This window comes from Labrus mixtus, chromosome 1 (genome assembly GCF_963584025.1).
Source record: "Labrus mixtus chromosome 1, fLabMix1.1, whole genome shotgun sequence".
Classification (NCBI taxonomy): domain Eukaryota; kingdom Metazoa; phylum Chordata; class Actinopteri; order Labriformes; family Labridae; genus Labrus; species Labrus mixtus.
This window is the reverse complement of record NC_083612.1, coordinates 19,002,691-19,026,082: the sequence shown is the minus strand read 5'-3', so window position 1 is coordinate 19,026,082 and position 23,392 is coordinate 19,002,691. Positions and strand designations below refer to the sequence as shown.

The 23,392-nt window shown below is 39.7% G+C and overlaps 2 protein-coding genes across 2 annotated transcripts in view; one reads left to right on the top strand and one right to left on the bottom strand.

Moving 5' to 3' along the window:
• Positions 1–9,687, top strand: part of mybpc3 (myosin binding protein C3) — a 31,219-nt gene extending 21,532 nt beyond the window's left edge. Inside the window, exons 23-31 of the mRNA XM_061036872.1 lie at positions 3,660–3,794; positions 3,917–4,084; positions 4,272–4,360; positions 5,243–5,438; positions 5,577–5,716; positions 6,779–6,938; positions 7,091–7,227; positions 7,366–7,552; positions 9,180–9,687. Of these exons, the coding sequence (XP_060892855.1) occupies positions 3,660–3,794; positions 3,917–4,084; positions 4,272–4,360; positions 5,243–5,438; positions 5,577–5,716; positions 6,779–6,938; positions 7,091–7,227; positions 7,366–7,552; positions 9,180–9,220 (1,253 nt within the window). The 3' untranslated portion in view covers positions 9,221–9,687. The remainder of the gene's footprint in view (positions 1–3,659; positions 3,795–3,916; positions 4,085–4,271; positions 4,361–5,242; positions 5,439–5,576; positions 5,717–6,778; positions 6,939–7,090; positions 7,228–7,365; positions 7,553–9,179) is intronic.
• A 1,617-nt stretch (positions 9,688–11,304) lies between these two features.
• The window catches only part of lgr4 (leucine-rich repeat containing G protein-coupled receptor 4), a 29,281-nt gene continuing 17,193 nt past the window's right edge, over positions 11,305–23,392 (bottom strand). The window contains exons 5-18 of the mRNA XM_061036856.1: positions 22,281–22,496; positions 20,737–20,808; positions 19,432–19,500; positions 18,712–18,783; positions 18,404–18,475; positions 18,250–18,318; positions 18,089–18,160; positions 17,591–17,656; positions 17,369–17,440; positions 17,157–17,228; positions 16,907–17,032; positions 16,158–16,255; positions 15,546–15,599; positions 11,305–15,399 (exon numbers count right to left, since the gene is read on the bottom strand). Of these exons, the coding sequence (XP_060892839.1) occupies positions 14,003–15,399; positions 15,546–15,599; positions 16,158–16,255; positions 16,907–17,032; positions 17,157–17,228; positions 17,369–17,440; positions 17,591–17,656; positions 18,089–18,160; positions 18,250–18,318; positions 18,404–18,475; positions 18,712–18,783; positions 19,432–19,500; positions 20,737–20,808; positions 22,281–22,496 (2,527 nt within the window). The 3' untranslated portion in view covers positions 11,305–14,002. The remainder of the gene's footprint in view (positions 15,400–15,545; positions 15,600–16,157; positions 16,256–16,906; positions 17,033–17,156; positions 17,229–17,368; positions 17,441–17,590; positions 17,657–18,088; positions 18,161–18,249; positions 18,319–18,403; positions 18,476–18,711; positions 18,784–19,431; positions 19,501–20,736; positions 20,809–22,280; positions 22,497–23,392) is intronic.

Here is a 23,392-nt window from a genome sequence, read left to right as displayed (position 1 = left end):
GAGATGTCTGCGGCAGCTGTTCTTGGGTCGGCCTCTCTTTGGGCCGGCCCCTCCTTCTTGTGCCTTGGTGTGTTCCATCTGAGGTGATACAGCTAAAGTTCTGGCAGTGCAGGTTTTTCCTTGAGCACTATTTTGTTGTACTTATGGACAAAAGTGAAGTCTGATTTTGTTCAATAATGTTTTCTAACTCTCAAAAGGCTCTCGAAAGTATCAAAAGCAAAAAAGCAAAACCAGAGGTGTACAGGTGTGTTATGATAGTACACCACATTTTTACAGATTTTTTCATCCATATCTTTCTATGGTCAAAGGTCAAGTTCCCTGTGACCTCATGTCCGTCACACTGTACTTCTGACAGAAATACAAGTTGAAAGAAACATCTTCAAACAGGCCAAAACATCCACTTGAACTCAAGAATGAACTGATCAGAATTGGCTGTGAGGCTTCTAAACACTTTTTTTAAACATATGTTTAACAGGATAAAACGAAGGTAAAGATCAACATCATAATATTCAAGAAAAAATGATTCCTGTCTTGTTCTTGTGAATGTAACTCGTCTCTGTGTACTGTTTGAGTACCAAAGTTACAGTTTTTATTTTTTAATAAATTAAAATTTCCATTTTGTCCCTCCCCGTTTACAAATCCGAGATCTGCTACTTCACCACCCTGACAGCGTAAAATAATCCAGAGGCTCAGGTTCATATTGTTTCTTAGTTGGCCACTGATATTTTAACTCCCCTCTCATTCTCCACTTGTTGATTTAAGAGGGAGCATCATTGTATCCAGATGGCCAAAAGCTTGTAAGGCATCTGATTAGGAAACAATCTGTGGCATCCCTCTCTATAAATAATGGCCCAGGAGCCCTTGGCTCTGCTGGGACCAGCTGCTGAACACAGGGGGGTTCATGCTACTGTTGAGGCTGCTGCAGAGGAAGCATTGTTGACACTTCAGCGAAGAAGAGAACAAGAGCCTGTAAGTGTGTTCAAAGACAGAATGAGAGGTTAGAGCAGAGTTCGGAAGAAGAGAGGGACACAAAGACCAGCTTCACTCAGCACCAGGAGAGAGAAACACCGAGGGAGAATGACGAAGCCTAAACTTCCCAAGACGGCGGAGAAGAAACCAGCAGAGGAGACGCCAGCTGACGCTCCAGTGGAGGTGGAAACTAGCAAGACTGACGCAGAGGCGCCTCTATCTCCTCCTGAGTCAGAAGCTGACAGTAAACCAGCTCCAGAAGTCCCTGCAGAGGCCGCCCCAGGTGGGGATGATGGAGCCCCAGCTGAGAGTGAGACACCACCTGCAGAAGAAGGTGTCCCCCCAACAGAAAATGTTCCCCCTGCAGAGGAGACCCCTGTTGAGCCTGTTCCTGCTGCTGAACCAGAACCAGAGCCTGAGCCTGAGCCTGAACCTCCTGCTAGTAGGCATTCCTCTTTGAGAGATTTTTATTATGATGTAGGTTTTAAACTCAGAAATAAGGTTAAATTGCCTTCTTATTTCCACCCCCTGATTGTTATTGATGTGAGTTGAAAAGCCCTTTGCTTTTTTAAAACACAACTGAGTAGGATTTACTCTACTTGTCTTTTGAAACAATCTCTGCTGCTGTGACTTCTACAACAAGACGAAACCATTGACCCCTGACCCCTGACCTATGTTTCTGTCATTTCTCCTGCGGTGTATACTTAGCCGTGTCGTGTGACGTGGAGCCCCGTGGCCTCAGTGACGATGGGGCCACAATTAAAATACAACACCTCTCAGTTTGTCCTCGTAATGTCAGCAGGTTGTTGAAACAACATGTACAATTCATGGTTGACCAAATATTTTCTCAGAGCAGTCAAGAGATGATCTCTGATGTCATTCAAAATAACTTTTCACTAGTACACTTCAGCAGGCACAACCAGTGGTGCCATTCTGTTTATGGTAAACATAGGTTAACCCGAGAGAGAGATAGCTTTAAGTAGGGGTTTGTGAATTTATCACAGAGCTAGCTGCCCGTTATGATCAAAAAGTACTTTTTGTGTGAAAATATTTCATGCTGTGCTTGTTTAAAACCAAACTGCTCGACTATTAAAACTGAAATTGAGCCAAGATCTTTGCAGCAACACTTAAAATAAGAGCTTAGTCATTTCATTATTTCATCATCTAACTGACTCATATTTACTGAGTTTGCCAGCTGAATCATTTGTGACATTTTCAAATGTGTCATCCAAAATAATGTCTTGTAGTTTAAAGTTTAATGAAACTAAACTGATGGTGCAGTCATCCCCACATGGGAGTTTAGTCATCCCTCTTACCCTCCCTGTTTCAAAAAGACACCAGTCGGCTTCTAGATAAGAGAAGTAGAGCTACCGAATCCCAAAGCTGAATACATTTATTATAAAACTGCTCCATCACTTTCCTTTATGATAAAAACACAACTTTTTAGTTTCAGGAAGCTCAAATGTGTTTTGAGATTAATAGTTTGCTTTTGGACTTTCTGTGTTGACATCTGTGGGAAGCAGCTGATGAATCAAAATCTATTAATGTGAGATTAAATCACGTCATTTTAGTCCTGAGAGACAAACAGCACAGCAGACACACTGACTTCCTCCCAGCAGCAGGTCACTCAGACAGCTCATGTTTCCCAGGATGACATCAGCAGGCTTACAGACTGATAGACTGTTTTGATTACTGAAAACACAAACAGAAATATTTGATGTAGAAATAAAGTTATTGAATAAGGACCAGGATTAAGACGTCTTTTGTTCTCATTATATTCTCATTTATATCACCTTAAGTAATTAAAGTGTTCACCTTACATCTTTCTTAATGTTAAACATGTATGTGTTTCACTGTGTTCATTTCAATTCCCAAACTGAAAGTCATTTCCTGTAGGCCACTACTGCACAACTTTGTGTAGACAGAATCCGTCTATGCCAGGCCCTAAAAGCAGCAAGAACAAATGCTAGGTTTGTCAAATAACTATCCTATCCTATTGTCTCAAAAACCAGACAAATCAAATCACTTTCTGCATTAGAACCCTTTTTAACTTACTGTCTCTGTAGGTTCTCAGTCATCCAGTTCATGGAAAATTCAAAGCTGCTTCAAACTTGCTAACTTGACAGCATTTCTGTCCCTCTGAGGCAAGTGAAAGTTAAAAGTCTGTTTTCATGCTGCTCCTTGTGCTCTGTGGTTCTTTATAAGAGATGAATACTGTCTTCAATGTTTCCTTTCTGAGACAGTCATCTGGTCCTCATTAGTAGGAAGAAAGAAACTACAGGTGATACTTTTGTTTAATGATGTAAAAAGCTGTGTTTGCTTATATAAGCATTTCTCAAATCCAAAACTTCTTTTCATTTGTGTTATCTCTTTGTGAAGAGCCCAAGTCAAATGTGTTGTTCTCTTTGAGATTTCCCAAGTCTTAGTCTCAGCCTTTATTTAATGGTGGTTCCTGAATATACTGTATGTAACATCAAGCTAAGATGAGCTGCTTTAGTGAACTAGTAGAAAGCACATTTTAAAAAATATACAAAGCTACAAAGGTTTACAAGGGTTTTTGTTACTCTACACCTTTTGTTGTTTGTAAATCAGGGTTATCCACTTGTTCAGTCCTTCATTGTAAATGTAATTTTCATTAATGCTCTAACTGACTAACAAGCTCATTTATGTGCTCTCTGTCTCACCCTCAGCTCCTACAAGTGAGCCCATCGGACTGTGCGTGGAGGACATCAGCGACACCTCCATCTCTCTGAAGTGGCGTCCGCCTGAGAGGATCGGCTCATCTGAACTCGAGGGTTATGGGGTCGAGTACTGCAAGGAGGGCAGTAAGTGCTGATGCCACTGACCTGCATGCTTTGATAAGGAGGTTTTTTTTTTAATAGCCTATATCGTTAAAAGTTTTTAACCATCGATCATAATTAACCACAGTGTTGTTTCCTGGTCACAGCCGATGAGTGGATTCCAGCCATTCAGGGTCTGACTGATAGGACAGTGATGGTCGTCAGAGGCCTCACTACTGGAGACAAGCTGCAGTTCCGTGTGCGAGCCTACAACATGGCGGGACCCAGTGCTCCCACAACCTTGGCTCAACCTGTCACCATCAGAGAGATAATGCGTCCGTTTTTATTCATTTTATTGTTGATGTCCCTTTACTACTGCTCTCCATCTAGTCCTTAATGAGACATGACAACCCATGAATCTCATTCAACCAAATACATTGAATAAGTCCCCCTTCAATTTTGAGCTGCTTCTATTCGTCGGTCCCTGTCATGCTTCTTTTTTGTGTGTCTTGTCTTTTACAGAACGTCCTAAAATTTGGCTTCCCAGAAACCTCCGGCAGACTCTCATCAAGAAAGTTGGAGACACTGTGAACATCATGATACCTTTCCAGGTGCAGAAAACACAAAGCTGAGTCATTCAGACATCTACAACCTACTCCAAATGATATTTAATTAATCAGAATGTTATGTCTGTTATGTCTTTATACAGAATAAACTCGAGAGTTGGATATGAACTATCCACAAAAAACAAGCTTCTTTTTACTTGCTACTTATTTAAAAACCTAGGAAAGTAGTTAATATGAGAAGGGCTCTGCTTGCAATTATTTTGTATACCCTTATCACACATTGACATTTTTTAATTATCTAAAATGCAACAAAACGGTGTCAGAGAAAAGGCAACACTTCTACCTTGCTTACATAGGAATATATATTGTGTCAAGTTGGCATGTTAATAGCAGCTGAGAGACAGATATCTTTGACATGCAGCTACTGTCCAAACCACAGCATGAGCACAGTTTGATTCACACCACACAGGCGTTACACCAGCCAGAGGTCTCCAACTGAAACAGCTCACACACAAAGGTGTCACAATCGTCAACTGAATTCACACTCTATATCACAGTGAAAATGGACGCAGATATGCATAGTTATTGATTATTGACAACTTGATAAAAGAAACAAATATTGTAATGCCTATTAACACAATTTTGAGCCTTTGCTCTGCGTATCCGTCTCTACATAGAGTGACTGTCCCTTTTGGGTCTCTACAATAGTAATACATTTTTAGAGCTGGGTCAGAGGAGAAATGGGAAGACCGTCAGGTCTTGGAGATTTTTCTGGACCCAGGTATTGTATTGAAAGACTGAACAGAATGCTATAGAAAGTCAGGGGATGTTCCCTTAAAAATAAGTTTTAATGGGTTATGGATTGTCTGTGAATGCTCTTCAACTATAAAAAACTAATCCTTTAAAACTGTCATTTCCGCTCTGCAGGGTAAACCCCGGCCAAAGGTCACATGGAGCAAAGACGGGGAGCCTCTCAGCTCATCCTTTGCCAGTGTGAGAAACAGCGAGGTGGATACGATCCTCTTCATCCGTAAGACAGAAAGGAAGCACTCGGGGAAGTACGACCTCCAGGTGGAGATTGAGAATGTGGAAGACACAGCGAGTATCATGCTGCAGATTGTTGGTAAGCAGGACCGAACACGAGCAGAGCTTCTGTGGGTATTAAGAAGAACAAATATAATCACAGTAAACAGCAATCATCCTATTCACTCTTACCTTAGAGTACTGCCTGCACAGAGCTAATCATATTTCTGCTCTGTAGATCTCCCCGGGCCGCCTGAGGGCCTTAAGATCGTGGATGTCTGGGGTTTTAATGTGGCACTCGAGTGGAAGCCGCCTAAGGACAATGGAAACTGTGAAATATCTGGATACTGCATTCAGAAAGCTGACAAGAAGACCATGGTGAGAAACTACTGAATTAGAGCCTAACAACAATAAATGTGAATGAGACCAAAAGACTGTCAGACTGAGGGTGTGAGTGTTTGCATGTTGCAACACTGCACAGACATTTGACCCCGAGTTTGTCACTCTCTGTGTCGCCTTAATACAGCCATGGGTAGTCCACTGCCATCTGGGTTAACACATAATTAGTCACAGACCCAAGATGTGCAGATCAGTCAGGTCAAGATCCCAATACAAAGAGACACTTACCAACATGACTTGTGAAAAATATGTCATCTCCTCAGAGGAAGGCAGTAGTCTCCATGTCATAATTAAAGCTCATAGTGTCTTGTTCACTGACACAGATTCATTGCATGACTTACATTTTGACCGGAGCTGATCTGAGCCCACATTTTTTAACCTTCCTCTTCTGTCATGATGAACGCGTGTCTGAAAATGTTTGAGGATAAATGCTGCATGGACACAGAGGAACAGTTTAGCCTCGCTCCCTTGTGACTAATATACTACAATCAGCTTCCTCAGCAGCAAAAGTGATGCATTATGGGCTGGTTGGCAAAACCTCCAACTGGCACCATCCTCCAACCGCGAGCTTCCAAATTCGAGCAAGAATGTCCTAATCTTATCCTTGCAGCCGTGACCCGGTGCGGATTGTCTGCGCTGTGACGCAGGGCCATTGTTCTGCGGATGGTTCACGTTACACTGTGGTCATTATTAGATCAAATTAATTGAACTTGCATCTCTATATAGAGAGTGCAGGGATGTTGATCATCATGTTACCAATAGCAATGTTCTGTGTACCTGTGAGATGTCAGACAGCAGATGATAGATATAAAAGTGACAGGGGCACATAATGCTTGAGTCTATACAGATCCTATTTGATTATTCTTTACCTGCACATAAGCTGGCGGTTGTAAAATCAAAAAGTGATATTTCTACATTATTATTGTCGGAAGTTATTTGTCATGTTTCCTCGTCATTTTTCACCGACCTGCAAACATCAACCATTTGTTTTATTGTAAAAGTGAATCTGACATGTTTTTGTGTTGTATCCGTCATCTGAAGGAGTGGTACACAGTCTACGATCAGTACAGGCGAACAAACTGCGTGGCGTCCGACCTCATCATGGGGAATGAGTACGTCTTCAGAGCCTTCGCCATCAACCTGGTGGGTCTCAGCCTGGACCCCTGCGACACTAAGGACAGCGCCTACATCCAGAAAACAGGTGGGCTCTGACTGCACCTTGATAATTGATCAAAGCTGTCGTTCTGGTTTTGTGTCCATGTTTTGTTTTCTCAAGTCTGAGTAGTTGCCATTAATGCAGAATAGCAGAACTGACAAATGAAATGAATATTGTGTGTCTCTGTTTCTCCTCAGGTATGGCTTACAAGCCGCCCTCTCACAAAGATCACGACTTCTCAGAGGCTCCCAAGTTCACACATCCTCTGGTGAGCCGGTCCGTCATCGCAGGATACAACGCCACGCTCAGCTGCTCAGTCAGAGGCATCCCAAAGGTCAGTGAGGTCATAACATTAAGGTGTGCAAAAGATGTTTGTGAACAACTATGTGAATTGAGTTTGATAAGTAAGATATCTTTAGTTTTCAAATACATGCAATAGATGAGTTAAAATACACATGTGATACTCTGTTAGCCTAAAGTGACCTGGTACAAGAACAAGATGGACATCTCGAATGAAGCCAAGTACCGGATGCTCAGTAAGCAGGGTGTCCTGACGCTGGAGATCCGTAAGCCGTGTCTGTTCGATGGAGGAGTTTACATGTGCAAAGCTGTGAACGACAGCGGAGAGGACATAGTGGAGTGTAAACTGGAGGTCCGCCGTAAGTACATACCCTGTTTTCTCTTTTCATGACCTGCTTAGACTCTGCATTGATGTCCCATCATTTTTTTAAATTATTTAAAAATAACACATGTATCATGAGTCCACATCTAACTTTTTCAAAGATATCTATTGATCAACAAATGGCAAATTATTTATTTACAGTTCTCCTGGTTTCCAAGAGTTTCCCCAGATAGATGCATGAATGTATCTTTCTTTTACATGTAGAAACATGCATATTTGAGCCTAGTGGTTAGTGCGTGCCCCATGTACGGAGGCTCTGGTCTTCTAAGTGGGCAACCCGGGTTCAACTCCGGCCTGTGGTCCTTTTCCGCATGTCATTCCCCACTCACTCTCTCTCTCTCCCTGATTTCTGACTCTATCCACTGTCCTATCTCTAAATAACGGCATAAAAAGCCTTAAAATAAACATATTTCAGATTTTAAGTAAGGCAAGAATTACCCTGAATTCAACTGTTTTTACAGTGAATCCATAAAAATGTTGTCAAAAAATCAACTGAACATGGGTTTTCTTTCGCCATTATTTATACCAAAATACAATGTTTTTGGGTATAACTGAGAAATGAAAATCTATAATGTTGAAGAAATACTTTACCATTTAAATATAAAGAATCTACATCATCGTAACGTTACAGCTGTAAGATTAACTAGAAGAAGTATCCATAGTAACAGCAAACAGAAACATGAGCGCATATCGTCATGGTGTTAAAATCACTGCCCTGCATTGTTAACAAGTTTTCATGAATATATTCTCAAGGTTTAAATAGATCTTTAAGTCCTGATCCCTGTGTGTCTCCCTCCCTCTTTTATCTGTTAACCTTTACTGATGATTTTTTGTCTCGTCATGCTTCAAACCAGCCTCTGATCCCGAGCTAACACCCAACTCCACCTCACACACTGATAAATGCTTTACACGGATTTGTCAAATCATCTGAGCTTAAGGACAATTATCTGATGTACACATTAACCACCTCTTTTTTTTCCCTCAACATTTTGTCTCTAGGTCAAATTCTAAGGGCTTAGATGTATGACATCTGAAGGGCTTTAAAAGGAGCTATAAACAATGGATCACATAAATACTTGTGGACTATTAGAGGTGTCACTCATAGTTATGAACCCACACACGATGTAGACCCGACCTTGCTGTTTCCCCTCAAAGCCACTGTTTATCACCTTTAAGCTCTTTGCTTTGTTTTCATCTGATAACTAAACTGTTTTGACCCTCACCACTATCTTAAACTCCCCAAACCATTCTAACACTTCCTGCCAAGTAGAAGATTAAAGGTTGATGTGTTTAGTTTAGTTGTTGGACATAGAGGAGTATTTTAGGAACTTGTCAGACTTTCCCCTGGGAGTTGGTGGACCCAAAAACAGAGGCAAAAAGAAGAGTAAATATTGCTTCATGTCTGCAGTATTTGTGAATAGTTTTGTTGAAATATTTTTAATATCAACTTGAGAAATGTAAATATGTCAATCTGCTGCCTTTAAGTGCATTGGAGGTTTGAATCAAAAAAATATTTTTTACTAAGAAACCATAACTGAAACTGCTGAATAGGATGCAATGGATTGATCAGTTTCTGTGTTTTGTCTTGTGTTTCTGACTTGCAGCTCAAATTGTAAAAGAAGAAAAGAAAGAGGATAAGAAGTAAGAGGTTCCAGCTGCAGACTGAAGAGAAGATGAATGGTCTTCAAAAAAAACAACAACTCCTCACCTGCATCACAAACTGTGTTTAGCCCACATTGTTTTCCTTTTCTTGTTTCTGCACAATTTTCCTCAAATCTCTTCTATTATTTTGCATCATGTCAACCTCACTTCTATGTCAGTATCATGTTGGTGACCGGATTACTGAATATATTGGGGATCATGCTTGAGGTTGCTGTTCTTTAGAAAGGAATCTTTCATATTTATGCGTCATTAAAATGGGAAAAATTCAACCACTATGTTCTGTAGTTAAAGATAATGGATATTGTTGTCCAGGAAAAGCATCAAAGAAAGTGGTAATATTTCTGAAAGTAATGTATGTTTTTTGTCCTATCTCATTCAGGTGATAAAGGAAACTGACTACAGAATGTTGATTCTTCTGTGTGTATAAAAAGTGCTTTAAAAACATCATAATGGGTTTTTTTCTCTTTCTGTTTATATTGTTCAAAGTGCCTTCATGATCGATGTAGTACACGGTTCATTCCTCTGGCTGATTCTCAGAAGTCCAGAGGAATGGATGAGAGGGATTACTTATATTGTGACAAAGCCCCACTAAAGCTAGAGGTGTGAGGCATGCGCCTAATGTGTACACCACAAGGGGATGTGTGTGAGGCGCTGGAATAGCTGGGATGTCCTTTTTAGCACGGAGGACATGTGTCAGTGAAGAGGAACACATGGAGCTGGAGCTGCTGTAACATCACACGACAGTTATGTCTTTGATGCCTGTAATGTAAATATTTTCTCTGCCCTCTCAACGTCCAGCTGCAAAAGATCCAGGCGAGCCTTGTTCTTGTCACTGCACCACTATTAACATACTTGACGAATGTCTCACACCGCCTTCATTTGAGTCAAGTGTTTTGACACTGGGTTTTCACCGAAGTCCACAAATTACACGTGGAAAGGCTGCTGGGTTCAAGCTAGATATCCTTATCATATTTCATGTCTGCTTCTTTATACAATCACAAGTTATTTTTCACTCACCGCTGAGTTAAAGCTCTGAACCTGTGATATGAGCCAGCAGTGGTTAACATGACTCATGGCTGGCGATGAAGGAAACGCAACTAAATGGCACAAGTACTCTTTACAGGTTAGTAGGCTTAGAAAGTGCGGCATTTGAAGTAAAATGTCAAACCTAAAATGATGTTTCCACGGGCAGTTTGTAATAAAAATAGTCTATAATGACTACAGTCTGCAACACAGAGCTTTGTGAAGTTTGGCCTGTTGGCACAGTGGGGCTTTGAACTAAATGCTAACATTAGCAGTGGAAGAAGAAGTAGCCAAAAACACTTTGTAAAGTAAAATCAAACCAGGACAACAACAAAAACAACCTCAACAAGTATGCATTGATGTAAAATTACAACACTGCAGCTGGTGAAGGTGCTGCGAGTGAACAGATCATGACTCATTTGTTCATGATTTATTTTGAGTTAATCTACAAAATAAATGCTGTACTTGAAGGCAACAAATACACTTTAGTGAATTAAAAGAGCAATAACTCTTAAAATGTAGATTAAAAGCTTGGAGCGGTATACAATGGAAATCGTGCATAAAACACTAATTAACATTTACCACAAAGTACCCTAAATGTGAACCTTGTGATAAGCCCAATACAAAAGAGGTCAAAAAGCTCCAGTAACACTTTTAGTTTAAACATCAACTTCATTCTCCATGCACCTCGGTAGTTGATGAAGTTGTGCCAGAAAACGCTTCTCAGGTCGATATAAAAGGTCAGAACAAAACAAAAGGATACAGTGTTGGGTTGTTGACCTCACTGTGGCACCAAGGGATCAGGAGGTCAACAATGTACGAGGATTCATCCTGTGTACCACTCCTGGTAAGATGGATAAGAGCTCATTTTGTTCAGAATAATTGTATCATTAATAGAAATAATCCTTTGACGGACATTGTGATCGAGCAGCATCAACCTGCCATCTGGCATATTGACATGTTTATATTCACAAGTGTGCACTGTCCCTATTTTACATAGAAAATAAAAGCAGCACATTGTTACACAGAAGTAAATCAAAAAGGTTGTGTTCTTCCAATTTTATTCATTCACAATAAACAGATTTATTCCTAACAGATGGACCCCTTGGAAAGATCTCACATGAAAAACTACAAATAAAAATGTAATTTGCAGTGAGATTGGGTTTATAATCTGGATTATTCTGCAAATTTGTATCTATAAAAAAATAAAATAAAATGTAATAGTTTTATTGTTTGGTTTAAAAAAAAAAAAAAAAATCACAGTATACAGTACATAGATTCCTCCCACAATTTGTACTTTTCTTAAATGATGATGTACAACACATTTCAACATAGAGCCCAAAAGCAAAAAAAAAAACAAGATAAAAGAAAAACAGACTTTTCTTTTACAAAGCACTGCTGGCGGCCACTACAGTAGAGGAGGTAGCTTCCTTAGTTAGCATCCCATTCTTGATTACTTTATTCTTTTCAAATAATTTACATTACAATACAAAAACCAACAACCAAACTAATAGAAAAAAAGGTTTGGACATTTTCACCAGATGGGACATCTCAAAACAATCGACAGACATTTTGGATGGTGCAAGAGTTTACACACCCAGTCGAGACAATTCCTAAAAAAATGAAAATAAAAACCCCATAAGATAACATTTCGATGTCGCATTATAAGGAGACATGTTGGTGGCAGAAAACGGTTCCCTATGTTGGCTAAATTCCTGAGCACTCACATGACATGCACTTGTGGATACATGCTCCGAGGGTGTATCCACCTCAATGTGTACAGTCATGCTCCATCACACCAAACATCAGTCAATCTCCCGACACACACAGCTCAGCTCTCAGGGTGAAAAAAGATCTACATTAAATTACAATAAAATAATTTTCAGAGTAATACAGACTAGAATGAACAGACAATGAGTGTTTGAAAGACACGAGGCAGAGGATTAAACACAGGCCTTATTTTCTCTTTTTTGTACCACCATGCCAAATAACATATTTTATAGCACACAGACCGACCGTGTGCTTACAAACTTAAACAAATAATCCTTTAAATGAAAAATACAGTCTACAGGTTCTGTCTCTTTGAATACACAGGACAATAATAATCACCCTGTTTTCATTTACAATGGTCCATTTCATGTCTTTTTTTTTGGCAAAGCATTTTCACTTTCTTGTTGACTCAGCTGGCTGCCAGTCTTGTGCTGCTTTCAAATCATGTTGAAAAATATAATGTTAAGAGTGGGATTATATTCAGGTGTTGAATTTGGACGGTATGTGTGTGTTTAACTTGTCAATCATAAGCTAAATTATGTTCAAAGATAAATGGTAAATCAACTAGAAACATACAGCAGCCATTACTCTTAAACTCAAGTGAAATTGTTGATTTAAATAAACAAATTTGTTTAGGTGTGTTGTGTGTTGGTCATTAAATAGATACTTCAACATTTTTCTATTGACATTTTGAGAAATATCGTACCCAGAGTAAGATAAGGACCTGGGATTGGTAAACTGATCTTATTTTGGTTTGGAAATAGAGTGGAAACAGTGGTAAAGAGTGAGCTTGACTGTGTTATAAAACAGCTCTAAATCTCACTTACTGATACTTTACATTTTGCATGTTTAACTACAATTCTACAGTTCATGTAGCAGACGCTTTTACTCAAAAGCGACGTACATCAGACTTTATTATGACACTTTTGAAAAGATTAAATAGACCAGCTGTTTCCATCTGCTTCCAAACTTTGTGTTCAGCTTGGCTAAGCTAAGATAACCGGTGTTACGAGGTATTATGAGGCTTCCTCCAAAAATAATCCTGTAAATAAAGAAATAAAGTTTGATCCAAATCAAACAAAAAAAAATCTGTAAAAATGAAGGCCCAGATTTAAAAGTAACTGTAATTATCCTTCAAACTAATAAAAATAATGACCTAGACGTGTATGTGTTCTATTGAGGGTTACACAACAAGAGCTGCTGTTGTTTAGGTGAATGCTTGGGTTATATCGTATTCATTATTCAAAGGCCGTCTTTCATACACCTGAAATTGTCGCTCCTGCTCATACAATAAATAACGTCTTTCACCACCACCGAGCATAGCTGTTCATAAAACAGTGACATCTGCTACTTTGATCACATTCTTAGTCTTAAAGCAAAGAAGTGTTTAGAATAGACTGGCATTTACTCAAACCATTCTCAGACGGTAGATTATAGAGGCAAGGTAGGGAAGAAGTTATTGCTGATGTAAGAATATCCCTCTTCCACCTAAAGTTACATTCACACAGAACAGTCTGGGATGATTATTACATGTGCTACATTTATGTAAAAAAAAAAATCAGAGTATAAAATCAACAGTTGCTGTGGAGAAGTAAAATTTTTTGAAAATATGTAAAACGATTAAAAATGAAAAGCTTATGAGATCAGTTCAAACTGATGAATCACAAAATTGTTGACACACATTGAGGCTTGCAACATTGTGATCTCCATTCTAAAGCAAGAGGCAGGCACTGGTGGCAAGATTCTTCTTTGCAAGATCCTTTGTAGACCAGTTTGAATCATGAAGTGCTCAGTTCAGATCATTTACTGAGTTCCCTTTAAAGAGTGATTGCATCTCTGTTTACACAGTAAATACAAACATAAGTGCTCTTTGAGTAGTCTTTAGCAGGGTGATTGGCACATTTTGTCTGTTATAAAAATGTTTACATATCCTTGTAGCATCTAAATTCACATGTGGTGCTCTGAAGCATCCTTAGTCTTTGACTCGAGGTATGTTGTATGAGTAGTGTACCAGAGGGAGTCCTCTGCTCTGACAGAAGCAGGCTCTGCCACAGGCCTGAACCTGGTCCGAGCTGTCCGACACAAATGAGTCCCCCTCGTCTGCATACTCAGACTGAGCAGAGGGTGTGCCGCTGTCTGCCCAGAACCCCTCAGCGCGCTGACAGAGTGCAGCTCCTGCCAGGAGGGTGGGACAGCTATGAGACTTCACCAAGTGTCTACAGACTGAGGGGGAAGAGCAGGCCCTGGCATGCAGTGCTGCCTCGCACTGCTCACACAAACCTGTCTCTCCACAGAGCTGTGTGTACATCCCACAGTCATAGCCCAGGTGGGTAGATGAGCCCCCGTCTGTGAGCTCTGACCCTCCACTGCCATCATCTCCATGGCTTTCAGCACCAGCCTTAAACTCCCTGCTCAAACCTCTGAGTCCACGTAGTCTCAGCCAGTCCTCCCTGAAGGCCGGGCTGAAGAACACGTACAGTACCGGGTTTAGACACGCAGGCAACGGGAAGAAAATGAGGGTGACAGACTTGGCGATCTCCGGGCCCCCGGCTGTGTAGCCAGTCAGGAGAGGGGCAAAGGAGAAAACTGCTACGGGGCAGAAGAAGATGCAGTTGGTGAAGACAAGCCAGGCAACATGTCGCAGGGCTCCTGTCTGCTCTGGATCGACCAGCTCCATCCTGCCCAGATGGCAGTACAGCTGCGTGTACACAGCTGCAGTGAACAGGTAAGCCAGCGCGTTGAGCAGCACAAGAGCGACTGTGGTGCTCAAGGCTGGACTCTCACCACCAGCGAGCGGCAGGCAGAGGGGAGAGGTGGAGTGCTCACTGGAGGTCAGGACTGTTAGGCAGGCTCCAGCAGCAGCCAACAGCCCCAGCAGTCCCGCGGCCAAGCTGAAGCGTCTGTCTCCTCTCAAGCATCCTCGATGGCTGCTGACGTTCCTTCTGGGTGACATAACTTTCCTGAGTATTGTCCGCACTGCCACACTGCGCTCCACTGCAGCCAGTGACAGCAACAAAACTGCCCATTCTGAGGAGAAGACCGCCAAAGCTCCTGTGATCTGACAGCCGGGCCCCATCTCCCACCACACACCAAACTCTGCAAAAGAACCCCAGGTAGCAAAGTCAAGGACGGTCAGCACGCCAACATACAGGCCTGTGAGCAGGTTGGCCAGAGCCAGCAGCCCCATCAGCAACCTGGCTGGAGAGAGGGGCGGGTAGAAGGAGTGGGTGTGGCCTGCAGCTCGATGAGAAGGGGCAAAGGTTACCACCAGCACCAGGCTGTTAAAGACCAGAGACACCAGACAGATGAACCAGACGGTCAGACGGATCATCCAGTTACCCAGCAGGTGCTCACACGGCTTGAAGGCTCCTGAAGGCAGAAACAGTGCGTTAGTTCTGAAGTAATTACTAAAGTTAAAAAGCCATTTTTTAATTGTTTAAAAACTATTGTGAATTCATTGTTAAAAGGCAAAACATAGATACATTTTGAAAGATGTGAAAATGTGTTATGCTCACCTGGTAAAGGAGAGCAATGCACAATAATGGAGATTCTTTCAACATCGTCCCCGCCTAAAATTAAAAAGAAAAAAATGAGCCAATGAAAGCAGTGAAGTGCAACATCCCATGACTACTCAAATTCCTATAATGAATTTTTTCCAAACATTTCAGCATAAAATCACTCAAGTATCTGAAACTCATGTTGTGTTACTATGGCATAAGATTAGAATAGATAACTATTTTAAACAAAAACTGTAAAGACAAATATCAAAATACCAAAAGTTAACCACCAGACCGGACTGAAAGAGATGCTAAATTTGTTTTTTTAATAGCTGGAATTATTATAATCATTAATCTATGTGCTCGGAGATAAAAACATGGAACCAACATTTCATCCATCAACTTTCCACTTTTCAATAAAAGAAGGAAATGTATCAGAGAAATGTGATACCAAAGATATCAAATGCAGGAAATGACTCTGTAAGTGTTCAGTGCACACAGAAAGAATCTTCACTAATCAATCAGGGAAGTCCTGTAGATATTTTCAGATCATTTCTTTGTGAATTAAAAAGAAACAAGAAATTAAGCCAAAATGTCAACTGTTCCAAGGAAACAATAAAGCATTCCCACCTGCAGATTTCTTTACATCATTTGACTCGGAGGAACTCATCATTGAGTCACATCCGACAAACGCACAGCACTGGTACGCATAAGGGACCGAGATGGACCTAAAAACAAACAATTGTTTAGAAAGCTTGTGTGAACATCCTGCTGAAGTCCTGTATTGATAACACAGATGTCCCATGATTTCAATACCACACTGGGAAATGTTCTTTCTGAAATATGAGGCTCTTGGGATTTTTTTCCAATAATATTTGGAAGTTTCCATAGTGTACCTTCAAATTTAGGAGAAAACAGATTAACCTGGTTTTCTCATTATACTAACAGAAAGATGAAGTTTGTGTTTGTAATTCTGCCAGTCTACCCACTGCAGTATACTTACAATCAAAACGGTCACAACAAGGGATGTATAGTGTAATGTCCACTATTTGATTTAGTTGGCAAATTCAGCTTTGGTTACTTCTTTTTCCCCTGAACATCTGCAGTTTTATAGCAAGTGTGTTTGAGATTTAAAAGCACAGCACAATCAGATATTGTTTTGACTTTAGGAATGTTTCGAGTGATGTATTTGACTGTAGAAAATTTGGATCTAATAATTTAAGACAATTACAGAGTAGAAACAATAAACAATTAAATGTATTAGAGTCGGCATATTCTTAAAATTCAAAGTGATGCTTTTTTTTTATTTTTTTTTTACATCCTATCTTTACCACTTGAGTTCACAGAACATGCCAGCAGATCACAAAGTTCTTCCTCACCTGAGTTTGGGCAGGTTTTTTCCAGTCAGCACATTTTTCATTTGTGGGTTTCCTGAGAGTTTCAACTGACTGAGTGCGCTCAGCCCAGTGGTTGGAATCACAGTCAAAGAGTTCATACTCAGGTCTCTGTGGAAAAAAGAAGACATTTTATTCTGAACAGCAGGGGCAGTCAAAGCAGCCTGACATATAACTGGAGTTCTGTGCTCTTAATGGTGAAAGGTGGTGCAAATAACACGCAGGTCATACTCACAGGTTGGTAAGTGTGCTGAGAGTGAGGAAAGCCTCTCTGTGGATAACTCGGATTTTATTTCTACTCAGGTCTCTAAGGAGAATCACAATGAATTGAGGTTACAATCTCAGCTTCAAACATTTGAGTTTAAAGTATCCAAAGTGAGTGTGTCACAGAGGGTGTGTGTGTGTGTGTGTGTGTGTGTGTGTGTGTGTGTGTGTGTGTTCACTTACAGTAAACGGAGAACAGAGAGACCTTGGAAAGTCTCCCTGTCAATCTGTTGAATTTGGTTGTGCTGAAAGCTTCTGCAGATTGAAATAAATACGTTTAACAGTCAACAAGGAAATTGTTGATTCAATTAATTCTGTATTTATAAACACCAGCAGTCTTTTTTTAGCTCTATAATTATTGTCTTAATTGATTTGTGAACAGACATTTAGAGGATTAATACTCACATCTCCTGCAGACGGGAACAGCCCAGGAGAGATGGTAGCTCCTTGATTTCATTGTAGGACAGATCTCTGATGGATGAAATAAACAGCCTTAACAAAGACATTTTCAAATGAAGTTGAGATTGGCCTACAAAAAATTGCTCTTCTTCTTGAACCTCAAATCAGTCTTTAACAGTGTCAAAATCCATATTTGAATCATTAAGCTAAATTTGTTCTATTTCTCCTGTCCCTGTTATTTTTAAGTCACTTCAAATTTTGAGAAGTACTGGGGCACCAGATAGCCACCAGATAGCCTAGTGATTATATCGTGTAGCCCTCGAGGTGGGCAGTCACATGTTATTCCTCCCTCTCTCATCCTAGTTTTAAACTCCATCTACTATCCTCTCTCCAAATGAAGCATTAAAAAGCTCCAAAAAACACTCTAAAAACAAAATAATCAAGGAGTACTACGTTGTGTGTGTGTTTTCAGCACGTCTGCAGGTTACAGGAAAAGTGTCTTACAACGTCCGGAGCAACTTGAGATCCTCACAGAGATCAGCAGGGATGGACGATATCTTGGTTCCTGACAGGGTCCTGAAATGAAAATCATAATCAGTCACTTCTGAGATTAAAAAAAAAAAAAAGTTTTAGCAGGATTAGATGCTGCATCCATGTTCACTCACAGGCTCTCAAGGTTATTAGTGAATGTAAGAATGGGGAAGTCCTGCATCATGCTGGCCCCTCTCACCACCCTGAAACACACATGGTGACGAAAAGTCAAATCATTGTCATCAACATCAAAGTTGTTTTAGATTGAAACAAAACAGCTGGACTTACAGGGAGTGCAGGTCAGACAGATTCTTGAAAGCTGAAGCACCCACGAAGGACAGAGGGTTGTCATAGAGATGTCTGGGAGGAGCAAGAGCAGAGGGGAAGAGTTCAAACCAGCATCAATTACTATGCGAGAATGGCACCATCTCCTGGACATTCGTCTACTGAAGCGTCACACTCACATCAGCACACAGGCATGTGTGCTTGTAAAAAAGACTGACAGTACATTACACATGGGAGCATTTATAAACATATGAATTATCAAGTGTCTTATTTTTGTTTCTGAGTGACTCAGTAGGGGGGTTTGACCTTACATGGTTCTCAGAAACGGGTTGTTATGGAAGGCTCCTTCAGGTATGGAAGCAATATCATTGCTGTGAAATCCACTGCAGGAAAAAGATCAAGGAGACAAAGTACAGACACTTCACTTGACATGTAAGCGGATTTGTTTGGCAAGTTAAGAAGACAAATAAACACGATTACAAAAAGTAATAATACAAAAGACAGTCCCATATCATGAACAAACTAAATTAAACAATTTACTTTCTACATGTGCTTCTTAAATCAAAGGCCTGTCAGTTGATCAAATTAAATAATGTGATATGTAATAAATGTGCTCATCCAGAAAACCAAGAAATTGGACTATTGTGTTTTTAACCTTCAAAATAAAAGCACAGATGCAGAAAATTGTCACAAAAGATTTCAGATATCCTGTATGTATTTCATCATGCCATTCAAGAGATAAAAGATCACATTCATGAAATATAGTTTTTATAATATGTTCATGTGACTCATACATACAATGATTCATACTCACAAATAATGAGTCAAGGCTACAAGTACTTTGTGATTTGAATGTGTTCTAAAGTTCTCTGAATATTTACTCTATAGCATGTTTGTTGGATCACCATTTTATTACAAAACACACTAAAAATAACAGTCCTTCATGCTCTCGACAAGTTCACTTGTGCCTGAACTTAATGTCAGTGTAAAATGTTTCCCACAGTGGTGGACAAACATGACGACATACTCACAGTTCCTTGAGTTTGGGCAGGGCTTGAATTGCTTTAGGAAAAACCATCAGGTTGTTGAAGTTAAGATCTCTAGGATGAGACAGAGAGACAAACAGGAAGTGAATGCTTTTTCTTGCGTTCTAATGTAAGAAATCCATCCCCCTAAAATTAGTAATTAATGATACATTTGATCCAAAGAAATACTACACTATCAAGTGACCGGTAGAAATACTCAACATTAATACATAATCACAATATCAGATTTCCAGTTCTTTAATCTTGACCAGTATTCTTCTTGTCTAACTTCTTGTTAGGTGTAACATTTGTGACACGGGTATAGTGAGTATTAGAAATAAAGACAAATGGTTGCCACTCTGACGTGAAAAATTACATAAATCATATATATATATTTTTTTTTTTACAGATTTCAATTTTGACAAACACATGAGATTAAAGTCAACTTGTGAATAAATACAATGCTTTATTTAAAAATGCAAATACCCTTTCTCCTTACTTTTCTTTATAAATATTGTCCTTGCTTTTTGATTTTGAGATTATATCTCTAGAGGAAGGGACACTGATAAGTGCTTCTGCATCAGCTACTGACGTCAAACAATAGAAGCCAGAAGCAGACAGTGCATCCTGCTGGTTTGAAAAAGAGAATGGCAATATATATTTTTGTCAAATCGATTTAAATTGTCCATATTGGTATTGGATTTGAAATTCATTGAGATGTATTGATACACACCTCAAACAGTAAACCAGCAGATTTAATCATATGGTTTCCTCATTGATTGCGACGGATTCAGTATTTTTAACCTGCTGAATTAAGGTACATGATGTTTTGTAAAGGAGCCATGAACTACTAGATTTAATAACCCCCTACTTGTGGCCAGTTGTCCACTGTGCAGTGTTGTAATGTTGGATATTTAAATACTGGATAAGTCAGTATGTGCAGGCAAATCATTTTCATTGTAACAGATTGGGAAATTGAACAAAAAGTAAAGAAAAGGGAGTCTTTGATATTATTTAAAGCTCTGTCTTTTGTGCAGTAGCTGTTCGCCCATTAGGTATGTCTGTCACTAAATGATTTTTCATGGCTGTGTGGCAGGAGGAAGTGAACAGTGGGAGGGCAGATTTGATAAGCATCGTGTACTTTGCTCTATTTATCCTAGAGCAATTAAAGGCGGAAGTGGACACAATGATGTCTGGAAGACTGGAGCAGAGGTGGGTGGGGGAACTGTTAGTACACACAAACACACTCAAACTGATATGTGCGCACGCACACACACACACACGCCAACTACTGTATGACTGTGAACTTACAAAGTCTCCAGGTTGACGAGACCAGCAAAGCAGTTCTCTCCTATCTCCTTAATTCTGTTATTATGGAGATGCCTGGGAAAGCAAACACACAGTAAGATTTCATACCATGACTGATTAAAAATAATCTTTTAAATTCGTGATGGGTTTTACTCCAGTCCTGTAAAAGGTTTCACAAATAGTTATTTAAACCAGAATCAAACCTGTGAATCAGAGTTCTGCGTTGTATGTGTATATGTACATAGAAGGCCTCCTCGCCTAATAGATTTCAGGTCTTTTCTTCCTGTTTATTCTAATATGTTTATACTTACCCCGCAGAAATACTACTCAATGTGTGGTTGTTCATGAGAGCAGCGAAAAAAAGTCTAAGTTTGGAACAATCCTCCAGATTCTTAATGCGCCACATATTTGTAAAGTTCCTCTTGTGGAACATTTCAGCTTTTCCCATCATGCATAAAACAACAAGATAATCTTGATTTCACATTAATACTCTCAAAGTGTCATTAACATTCAAATTCAAACCCCAATGGCAATTTTCAGCACTGAAGTGCCTGCATGCAAGTGCTCCGCGGGATATGAGCAACAACCTGATTTGTTGACTTATTAACGGTAAGTTGTGGAAATAAATACTACAGTATGTTTGTGTTTGGAACCTGATTTGCTGTCTCTCAGAGGATACAGAGTAGAGCCAGAGGAGAGGCACTTTGCATTAATTTGTGGTGACAGAAAAGTGTTGATGATATATGACTGACAAAAAAGTAGCCTCTTTAATTTAAAGGGGATCCGCAGCAGTACTGACTAGAGGAAAATCAATGCAGCCAGTTAGGGAGATTTCAAATCTGGTTAATCAGAATTTTTTAAACTAAAAAAGTCTATTAATTTACAACAAACCAGGGCTTAGACTAAAGGCACATTAAAGTCACACTGCAGAGAGTTTCAGTGTGTTGGCTTGACACTTGAGTAATATTCTTTCTACCTAACACCCTGTGACTTTTACTTCTTCTGCTTCACCCTCAGGTCATTTCAGTGAACGAGAATGTTCTCAGTCAGTCAGCGGCCTGGTTAATTAAGCTTTTAAAAAAGTATACCAGCAGGTTGTTCCTGCTGACTTCTTCAGTATATGTCTAAGTTAAATTAGCCTGACTATTTTGGTAGTTTCGTCTGAAGGACTCAGAAGAAGTTTATTATATAAAAACTGAGCCTTTTCAATGATGTCTCATCAGAAGTCCAATACCAAAGTATGTAATTGTCTAATAACTATTTGAAGGAATTAATCCAGTTTCATGAGCTGGCATAACACAATGTTTCAGTGTCTGTTCTTTTAAATTTGATTTAGCTGTGTTCTTTAATACAATAATATAGTTGATAAAGAATCATATATATCAATATAACATCAATAGATTTTTATGAACCGATAATGACCAGCGCATATAGCATGAGGGTTGAAACATCACAGAAACAAATAAACTGTAAACATTTGTAGTTCATAAACACTGCAGATTTTCATGCTAAAACCAAAAATAGAACAGTAGTTAAATATATCTTACAGCACAACTAGACTGGTGAGGTTTGCAAAGGAGTTGTCTGGTATGTACGAGATGCGGTTGAGTGCCAACGTAAGAGCCTGAAGGTTTGCCTGGTGTCTCAGAGAACTGATGGGGACCTCAGTCAGGTTATTATCATCCAACCAGAGGTGGCGCAGCTGCTGAAGGCCTTCGAAACTGTCATCTGGGACTGTGGTTATGTGGTTTGCATCCAGGCGACTGCAGGAGAGAGAAATGTAGAAAAGGTATGGGACAATGAAATTATTCGGATCTATTCTTATAATTAGACTAACTTAGAATTTTGACCAGCAAGCAATAACAGCCTGCACCAAAACAATCCTCAACAACCATCATATTTTTTATATACAAGACTATAATTCTATATTCTATCACCGGTATCTAAAAAGCAGAATTCAGCTCATGGCTAACTTTTCTCGTCTTCAGTTCTGAGAAACGTTGAGAAATTTTGGCAGACTCTTTAATCTTCACATGGATTACACACCACATTACTTAAATTGACATAATGAGGATGACATAAATGTCAATCTGGTTGCTATGGTAATTATGATACATAAAGTTAGTTACTTACCAAAATGACAAACTAAAATAGAGCAATACCTTCAAGTTTAAAGCTGTGGAATATCGTACATTCCTTTACTGATGTCAGTCTTCTTGAAATTACTGAAGAGTAGCAACACTACAAAATGATGAGATCATGATCAAAAGCTCATAGTTTGGATGGTAAAAAAGGGAAATATTTTTTATATGAGCCATATTATGAATGCACAAGTGTTCTTTTCACCATCACCACACTGTTTTCTCCCACTATCCTCCCTCACCGAGTGTCTCGCCCTCCCTCAAAATTCCTCAAGTGTCTGGCCTGGAAGAAAAACAGTCTTGATTGACATTTAGCTCTCTAAGGCTTTATACAAACCAAGTCCCTGCTCTGCCAAAGTGTATTACTTCAGCTACAGACCTAAAATCCTCACAGAGAAAAGACATCTGTTAAAAAGAAAGAAGAGGAGCAGAAAAAAAGAGGGGAAACAAGGGACAAGGGGAGGGGTATGAAGGGGTGATAATAGCGGAAAGCTGGATTTTCAGCACGTCTCTGCAGC